This window comes from Octopus bimaculoides, chromosome 30 (assembly GCF_001194135.2).
Source record: "Octopus bimaculoides isolate UCB-OBI-ISO-001 chromosome 30, ASM119413v2, whole genome shotgun sequence".
Lineage (NCBI taxonomy): Eukaryota > Metazoa > Mollusca > Cephalopoda > Octopoda > Octopodidae > Octopus > Octopus bimaculoides.
The window spans coordinates 7246427-7256568 of record NC_069010.1 but is presented as its reverse complement, the minus strand read 5'-3'; the positions used below and the strand labels follow the sequence as shown (position 1 = coordinate 7256568).

General features: G+C 40.5%; 1 protein-coding gene across 1 annotated transcript in view; it reads left to right on the top strand.

Moving 5' to 3' along the window:
• LOC106870581 (potential E3 ubiquitin-protein ligase ariadne-2) overlaps positions 1-10142 on the top strand; it is an 18050-nt gene that overhangs the window by 479 nt on the left and 7429 nt on the right. Inside the window, exons 2-7 of the mRNA XM_052978148.1 lie at positions 5001-5064; positions 5466-5613; positions 5759-5880; positions 7656-7765; positions 8873-8990; positions 9229-9309. Of these exons, the coding sequence (XP_052834108.1) occupies positions 5001-5064; positions 5466-5613; positions 5759-5880; positions 7656-7765; positions 8873-8990; positions 9229-9309 (643 nt within the window). The remainder of the gene's footprint in view (positions 1-5000; positions 5065-5465; positions 5614-5758; positions 5881-7655; positions 7766-8872; positions 8991-9228; positions 9310-10142) is intronic.

The following is a 10142-nucleotide window of genomic DNA, read 5'->3' as shown; positions in this document are numbered from 1 at the left end:
ATATATATATATATATATATATATATATATATATATATATATATGTATGTTTGTGTGTCTGTGTTTGTCCCCCCCCACCATTGCTTAACAACCAATATTGGTGTGTTTATGTCCCCATAAGTTAGCAGTTTGGCAAAAGAGACCGATTGAATAAGTACTAGGCTTACAAAGAATAAGTCCTGGGATTGATTTGTTCAACTAAAGGTGGTGCTCCAGCATGGCGGTGGTCAAATGCCTGAAACAAGTGAAAGAATAAAAGAGCACACTTGTACAAGCATGTGTGTATGTGTACACAGATGTGCGTATACCCACAGAACTATAAACTTACTCTTTATTACAGAAGCTATGTCAGAAAAATCTATAATTATTAATATTTAATTAGCAACAGCCCATTAGCTAAATTAATACAAATCACCCTTGTAATAATGTTGTGGTTGTGATTTCAGGCATTGATTTAGGGTGTGTGGGTTCTAATTCCTGTCTGGGGCAGGGAAAGCAGTAGAATTGGTAGAGCGTTGGACGAACTACCTTTGTGGTGTTTTGTTTCATCCCTTGTACGTTGTGGTTTCAAATCTTACCCAGGGTCACTTGGCCTGTCATCCTTCCAAGGACTGTGAAATATATACACTGAATTGATGGAGCTGTTCAGGATGAGAGATGTCGTAAAGCATGAAGACACACACATACATATATATATAATTTTTGGTTCAAATTAGCCAGCTGACGACAGTACACATTAGAAGAAATGGTCTGGTTTGGTGGGAGAAGCTCATGATAGATAATGTTACACAGTGGGATTGAACCCAGAACCATACATCTGCGAAGCAAGCTGCTTACCACACAGCCTGCAGCCATGCTGGGGCACCGCTGTTGAAGAATCAACTCCAGTCCATTGTCCATGCTGGCGTGGGTTGGATGGTTTGACCAGTGCTGGCAAGCTGAAGAGCCGTACCAGGTTCCAGTCTGATCTGGCTTGGTTTTTCTATTGCTTGATGCCCTTCCTAACGCCAACCACTTTTCATCATGTATTGAGTGCTTTTACGTGGCACCAAACGAGCACTCCACCGTGACACTGGCACAAGTGTTTTTTTTTTTTATCTAGGAGGGAGATAATAAAAATTATGTGCTTAATGAAGCGGAAAGGAGTTATTCTCTAAAAAAAAGAAGAAGCTGTCTGTTACGGTGAAGTAAGGCGAGGGTAGACTGGAACCTGGAATCTCGTGGGTGTGAGACAGGCTTCAAAACCACACAGCTATGATGGCTGCTGGATGGGGTTGAAACTGTATCCTTTTGTACTGTAGAATTTGACTGAATTTTTCTGTTGCTGACTGTTGGTAGAGAGACAGAGGTGGAGCTAGGAAGTGGTTGACTTATGTCTACATTGGTTTGTCTGTCTGTGCATCTGAATGTGTGTGTGTGTGTGTGTGTGTACACAGATTAGTTTGTATGACTGTATGTTTTATTAACTTTGTGTGTGTGTGTGTGCGTATCTGCTTGTGTCTGTGTCTATATTTGTATGTGTGTGTGTGTGTGTGTGCATGTGTGTTTCCTCTGTTTGTGTGTGTGTGTGTCTGTATATATGAGTGTGTTTGTGTGTCTTTCTGTGTGTGTTGTGTCTCTGTATTAGAGTGTGTGTATACTTGTTTTTGTGTGCCTATGTTTATGTGTGTGTGTGCGTGTGTATGTGTATGTATGCATGTCCATGTTTGTACTCTTATGCATTTTTGTCTCAGTATGTGTACGTATTGGCTTGTATATGTGGTATGGATGTATGCATGTCTGTATATTTGTCAGTGTACATAGCACATGTGTGGGTGGGTGTGTGTGTGTCTTCTTGGGACAGTTCCAGAGAATGTTGCCAAAGTAACAAGTACTTCTTGTAGTGAAGATCTTTTTTCTTAAGCATTGTTTTAATCTTTTTCACACACACAATGTATATATATATATATATACATATATATATATATATATATACATATATATATATAAAAGATTAAAACAATAGGCATAGGCGTGACTGTATTGTGAGTAGCTTGCTTCCCTACCACATGGTCCCGGGTTCAGTCCCACTGTGTGACACCACTATAGTCTCGGGCCAACCAAAGCCTTGTGAGTGGATTTGGCAGACAGAAACAGAAAGAAGCCCATTGTCTGTGTGTGTGTCTGTGTATCTATCTATCTATATATATATATATATAATTAACATAATATGGTAAAAATTCGATATTAATTAATATCAATTTAATACCAGGAAACTAGCACATTAAAAGAATCAGAAGGTTCTTAAAAAAATTTTTTCGAGATCCTAAAAAGATTATAGTACTTGTGTATATAAGATTGACCAGTGACCGGTCTGTCAATATGCTAGAAATTTTTAAGCTTCTTCTAGCATTTTGACAGACCGGTCACTGGTCAATCTTATATATATATATATATATATATACATACAATGTATATATCTGTGTGTGTATCTTTGTCTGTGTTTGTCCCCACCATCACTGCTCGACAACCGGTGTTGGTGTGTTTGTGTCCCTTTAACTTATTTTACTTATGTCTAATGAGTCCTCACTACTCCCAAGAATTTCATTTGTACCCTACTTGGGGTAGTTTACCCCGGTTCATTGACCCCTTGGTCTCGAGGTATTTATTCCCTTCCTGGGTATAAACTGAGGCAATCTAAAGCATGAGTTCATCTGTCATGAAATACTGTGGTAAGAAATAAATCTCACCAGTCCATCATAAATTGTCTTGTAAATGACATGGTGACCTCACTACGTAGTCTTGGTGCCACAAAAAAAAAGCATCCAGTGCATTCTGCAGAGGGGATGGCATTAGGAAGGGAATCCAGTTGTTGAAACCATGCCAAAGCAGACATTGGAGTTGAGTGCAGCCTTTTGGGAGTTTGGGTTTTTGTTGAACAATTCTTCCTATACCAGCATGGAAAAAAGTGGACGTTAACCCTTTCGTTACTGTATTTCTGAGATGCTCTGTGTTTCTTTCAATTAATTTTAAATATAACAAAGAATTTAGTAAAATAACTTAGTTATCATTAAGCTAGTGTTAGGAACATTAATTGTGACTAAGATTTGATGGAAGATTTTAATTCAAAACTTTGAAAACAAGGTATTAGTACTACAGAACCAGAGGTGGTTTCAACCAGGTTGGTATCAAAAGGGTTAAAAATATCATGGTGACTTTAACCCTTTTGTTACCATATTTCTGTTGAGATGCTCTGTGTTTCTTTCAATTAATTTTAAATACAACAAAGAATTTAGTAAAATAACTTAGTTATCATTAAGCTAGTGTTAGGAACATAAATTGTGACTAAGGTTTGATGGAAGATTTTAATTCAAAATTTATGAAAACAAGATATTTGTACTCAGAGCCAGTTTCAGCTAGGTTGGTAACAAAAGGGTTAAATGATGATGACCAAAGCTTTGTATGAACTGTGGTAATGTAGAATATTGTTCTGTCTGAGACGGTGTGATATGTCTAGTAAATTTAAATAAATATGCTGTGTGTGTATGTGAGTATAAGTATGTTGTGTTTTTATGTATTGGTGTATACATACAGTTTACATCTGTTTGTGTGTATGTGTTTTGTGTCTTTTCATTGTTTGTGTGCGGATGTCTGCATTGTTGTTGGACTGGTTCCAAAGGTCGTCGTGTTGATGCCAACATAAAGAGGTGTAGATGTACTGAAAGAGAGTATAAACAATTTCAATGTAATGCGGAATATGCATAGTTTCAAACGTGTGTGTGTGTGAGTGATCATCATCATCATCATAATTTAACGTCTGCCTTCCGTGCTGGCATGGGTTGGACGGTTTGACATGGAGCTGACCAGGCAGAACACTACTCCAGGCTACTGTACCTGTTTTGGCAGGGTTTTTATGGCTGGATGCCCTTACTAACATCAACCACTTTACAGAGTGTGTTGGGTGCTTTTAGGTGGCACACGTGGGTGCTTTTGTGTGGCACTGCATGAGTGCTTTTATGTGGGTCCACACAGGCGCTTATACATGACACTGCCTTGAGTGCCTTTTGTGTATCAGCGTCAAGGATGCCTTTTATATGGGTGACTTTTATGTGGGTGACTTTTATGTGTCACCCTCACAGGTGCCTTATACATGTCACCATCACCGGTGCTTTACTCTTATGTGTCACTGGGACAGGGAGTTCTTAGGTGTCAGTGGCACGAGTGCCCTGTACGTGTCACATTAGCACGCCGGGCGAAATGCTTTGCGATATTTCGTCTGCCACTACGTTCTGAGTTCAAATTCCGCCGAGGTTGACTTTGCCTTTCATCCTTTCGGAGTCGATTAAATAAGTACCAGTTACGCACTGGGGATCGATATAATCGACTTAATCCCTTTGTCTGTCCTTGTTTGTCCCCTCTATGTTTAGCCCCTTATGGGCAATAAAGAAATAAGTATTTCGTCTGCCTCTACATTCTGAGTTCAAATTCCCCCGAGGTTGACTTTGCCTTTCATCCTTTCGGAGTCGATTAAATAAGTACCAGTTACTCACTGGGGGTTGATATAATCGACTTAATCCGTTTGTCTGTCCTTGTTTGTCCCCTCTCTGTGTAGCCCCCTTGTGGGCAGTAAAGAAATAAGATAATCCGTAGAGATAACCTTATCGAGTGATGTGATGCATAATCTCCATTACACAAGTAGTGTCGGTCACCGTTGTAGGCCCCAGGGGGAAGGAAGCATTGCAAGGTGACTGCAAGTTTTATATCTGAGTTTTTTTGTCTCCTAGAAGAGCTGTCTTTCCCATGTTTTTTCTCAAAAATAACGGAAGCTGTATCTAGACCTGGGAAATAGACAGGACCCTGACATGTCATATCAGACTGGAGTCTGGTGCAGCCCTCCAGCTGGCCAGCCCTGGTCAAACTGTCCAACCCATGCCAGCATGGACAACGGATGTTAAATGCTGCTGCTGATGATGATGATGATAATGTTTTTTTTTCTCTCTCTCTCTCTCTCTTTCTCCCAGACACAATGAGAACCCTGCAGGATTACTGGTAGAGTCCAATATAATGCCTTCAGTCAAGTATCAGGTAACTATTTCTCTCTCTCTTCTTTTCTCATCTCTCCATCTTTCTGTCTGTCTGTTCTCCCTCCCTTCTCCGTCTCTCTCTCTCTCTCTCTCTCTCTCTCTCTCATGCAACTCTCCTCTGCAATTTATAATAAAAACTTTAGCTGTGTGACCTCTGACCCAATGATATGGATGTGACTTCTGACCCAATGGTATTCATGTGACCTCTGACCCAATGGTATTCATGTGACCTCTGACCCAATGATATGGATGTGACTTCTGACCCAATGGTATTCATGTGACCTCTGACCCATTAATGTTGGTGTGACCTCTGCTGTAGCCAATCCCAATGTTGTTGATGTAACTTCTGTGACCTCTGACCTCTTCATATTGACATGACCTCTGCAACCTCTCAAATTCCAGGATCCTGGAGCTAACAGTTTAGTATGCACCGTCTGTACCATCTGGTATTCCCGAGACAGGATGGAGTGTCTAACCTGCGGTCATCCCTTCTGCAAGGAATGCTGGGATAGATATTTTCAAGTACAAATCTACCAAGGGGTCACCACACGTATGTACTCTTTTCATTTTCTTCCTTGCTTTGTCTCTTCTTCTCTCTCCTCCATTTTTTTTCTCTGTGATGATGATGATGATGATAGCTTACCATTTTGCTTTTTTTTTTCTCTTTCCCCCCACCGTGTTCTGTGTCTCTGCAGGAATTCAGTGTATGGCAGCAGAATGTAATGTGCTCGTACCGGAAAACATAATCTGTGAAGTTCTCAGTCAGCCGGACATCCGAGACCGATACATGAGACTTACATTTATGGACCACGTCAAGGTGAGACAATAATAATGCTTTCTAATCGATGTATCAATACCAGCAGATGACAACATTTCTCTCTAAAAGAAATGGAAAAACTTTCAAAATACAAAGACCTAGAAATAGAGATAACTCGAATGTGGAATCTAAAAACAGAAACAATTCCTATCATAGTAGACACCTTAGGTATAATAAAAAAATATTCACACAAATACATAACAAAAACACCAGGACTTACAAATATATATAACATACAGAAAATTGCACTACTGGGTACTGCACACATTCTACGCAAAACACTTTCAATACAGTAAACATAAGAGCACCACAGCAAACCACAGCACATACCCAAGGCGCACAGAACTGCGCTCGGTAGTGAAGTGAAAGCACGTTATGAAAATAAAACTACTGAACAATAATAATAATAATAGTAATAATAATAATAATAATAATAATAATAATAGTGGTAATAAAAATGATAGTGATGGTAATGATAATTGTGACGATGATGATAATAATAATAATAATAATAATAATAATAATAACGATGATGATTTTTATTGGCCACAAGGGCCCAAGACATGGAAGACAATATCAAAGGATGAGTGGTTGGTGATAGGAAGGGCATCCAGCTGTAGAAACCTTGTCAAGTCAGATTGGAGCCTGGTGCAGCCATCCTGGCTTGCCAGTCCTCAGTCAAACCATCCGACCCATGCCAGCATGGAAAGCGAATGTTAAACGATGATGATATAATAGAAATTAGAGAAGTAAATAATAAATAATAATAATAATAATAATTACGGAGATGTACTTGCATAGCAAATGACCTGATCTGAGATCGTGTGCTGGAACGAAAACAATTGCAGCGTGGAAGGTGTTTATAAGCCATTTAAAATAACACACAAAACCCGTTAGATTCACTTCAACATTTAAATTTAATTTGTCAAAATATTTTCGTCGCTTTGAGACCGCGACCTGTTCACTGACAAAATTCTGTGATGCATCTCATAATAATAATGACAATAAGAATAAGTGATGATAATAATAATATTAATAATAATAATCCCTTCTATTATAGGCACAAGGCCTGAAATTTCATGGGGAGGGGGCTAATTGATTACATTGACCCCAGTACTCAACTGGTACTTATTTTATTGACTCAGAAAGGATGAAAAAAAGGCAAAGCTGACCTCGGCGGCATGTAAAGATGGACGAAATGCTATTAAAAATTTGCCTGGAGTGCTGACGATTCTGACAGCCTCCCCCTCCTCCAGTGCATTTTGCACTCAATATATGTTGCAAGCAAGGAGAGAGAACTCCCTACTATTCCAGCTCTGAGACCCACTCCAGCCTCCGATCAGTTTGGTCATCCTCACTGATGGACACTCATCTGCTAGACATAGCAGCAGTTTAACCCCAGTTTGCAATATATATAGCAAAAACAGTGTCACACAGTCACTGGTTTTTGCAACTAGCAAATTAGCTCGTTAAGAAAACCCCTTAAGCAGTATTTTCAAGTACAAATACCATGCAGTGGGACTGAACTTGGAACCATGCTATTGTATACATACATACATACATACTCATGTACACATGACAGGCTTCTTTCAGTTTCCATCTAGCAAATCAACTCACAGGTTAAAGTCAGCCCAAGGCTATATAGTAGAAGACAATGCCACACACTGGGATTGAACTCAGTATTTACGTAGTCTGTCTCCAGCTTGCAATATACAGAAAATAAATTTCTTGAAAGTAAATTATATATGTTATTGTTTTCCTTTTTGTCTTTACAGACCCATCCTCAGTTGCGATTCTGCCCTGGTCCCAACTGTCCAGTAATAGTCAGAGCCCCACAGCCCCAAGCCAAAAAAGTGGACTGTTCCAAATGCAAAACTTCTTTTTGGTAAGAACCATTTTCTTGTTTATTCCTCCTCCTCGTCTTCTACAAGTCTTTCTTCATTCCTCGCTTTTCTTTCTTCCGTCCAGCTTTTGTTTTTCTTTTAATTCAAAATGGGGGAGAGTTTAACAAAACTGCTGTTAGACATATTGTAATTTTATTTCTTTACTGCCCACAAGGGGCTACGCACAGAGGGGACAAACAAAGACAGACAAAGGGATTAAGGATGCCAGTCCATCGTAGCTTTACTCCAGAAACAGTAAGAAAGAGCGAGAGAAAGTTGGGGCGAAAGAGTACAACAGGGTTCGCCACCATCCCCTGCTGGAGCCTCGTGGAGCTTTAGGTGTTTTCGCTCAATAAACGCACACAACACCCGGTCTGGGAATCGAAACTGTGATCCTCCGACCGCGAGTCTGCTGCACTAACCACTGAGACATTGCGCCTCCACAATAAGCTTTACATTTGATAAATTAATCTGAATGGTAAAAAGTTAATCTGTTCATCATCATCATCATTTAAAGTCTGGTTTTCCTATGCTGGCATGGGTTGGACGGTTTGGTGGGAGCTGGCCGACTGAAGGGCCATCCAGGCTCTGTGTCTGTTGTGGCATGGTTTCTACAGCTGGATGCCCTTCCTAACACCAACCACTTTACAGAGTGTACTGGGTACACTCTAGTTGGCCCTAGAGTAGAAGACACTTGCCCAAGGTGCCATGCAGTGGAACTGAACCTGGAACCATGTAGCTCAGAAGTAAGCTTCTTACCACACAGCCAGCCTACACCACTTCACACACACACACACACACACACACACACACACACACACTCATATACGATGGGCTTCTTTCAGTTTCCGTCTACCAAATCCACTCATAAGGCTTTGGTGGGCCTGAGGCTATAGTAGAAGACAGTTGCTCAAGATGCCACGCAGTGGGACTGAACCTGGAACCATGTGGTTTGGAAGCAAGCTTCTTGCCACAGAAATTTTTTTTTTTTTTTTTTTTTTTTTTTTTTTTTGCCTTCGTTAGTTCCTATTCCTTTTCCTCTCCATTTCTTTGTCTGTCTGTCTGTCTGTCTCTGCCATCTTACCCATTTTCTCTCTTTCTCCTTCCAGTTTCAGATGCGGAATAGAATACCACGCTCCCACTGATTGTAATACCATTAAGAAATGGTTAACAAAGTGTGCCGATGATTCCGAGACTGCAAACTACATATCGGCTCACACTAAAGATGTAAGTCACTCACTTCTTCTCTTTCTCTCTCTCTCTCTCTATCTCTAGTAGAACAAATCAACTCAGAAGGCTTTGGTCGGCCCGAGGCTATAGTAGAAGACACTTGCCCAAGGTGCCACGCAGTGGGACTGAACCCAGAACCATGTGGTTGGTAAGCAAGTTACTTACCACACAGCCACTCCTATGCTTGTATATTTATTTAAAGAATTTTTTAAAATTTTATTTTTTTCTTTCACAGTGTCCAAGATGTCACGTTTGCATAGAAAAGAATGGAGGATGTAATCACATGGTATGTATTGAGGTTTATACATCAATATGTGTGTGTGTGTGTGTGTGTGTGTGTGTGTGTGTGCAGAGGGGAACAGAGGGGAACGAGGTCGGAGTAATGCATTGTGGAATGCTGGGAGGAAGATGAAGCAGATAAGATGTTTCGGTCATCCACTGCATCTCCAGTCACTCTAGCCTCGTTTTGCCACCGGATTGCAGATGATTGCCATGGGGAGAGAGAGTGAGGTCGATGGTGTACGACTCTTCTTCACATTAAACAAAGTGACTGCTCAAAGTCATCCAGAAGGATCATCGGCATTTAATGTCCATTGTCCATGCTGGTATGGGTTGGATGGCTTGACAGAAGCTGGCCAGCCGAAGAGCTGCCCCCGGCTCCGTTGGCATAGTTTCTACTACAGCTGGATGCCCTTCCAAACACCAACCACTTTACAGAGTGTAACTGGGTGCTTTTATGCGACACTGGCACAGGTGCTTCTGATGTGGCACTGGTGCAGGTGCTTCTTATGTGGCACCAGCACTCACAAACCCTCAAGATTTAGAATACTCGGCTGGAGAGGGATGCAGGGGAGGGGACAAGCCTGTGTGCAAGGACAAAAAACAATTTTACTTAGCTTGGCATGTTTTCACAGAACAGCAAAGCTTCAGGAATCTTGGTCCCTTGTCATCCCTTCTGTATGAAGATCCTTTCTCACCACTTCATTCCATTTCTTCCTGGCTCTACTCCTTCTATTTGTTCCCTCTACAATTTAAGTTCGGCACCACTTAATACAACTGTTTTCATTCATATGATTTACATGATCATACCAGCAGTCTTCTCTCTTGCACACACTATATATATATATATATATATATATATATATATAT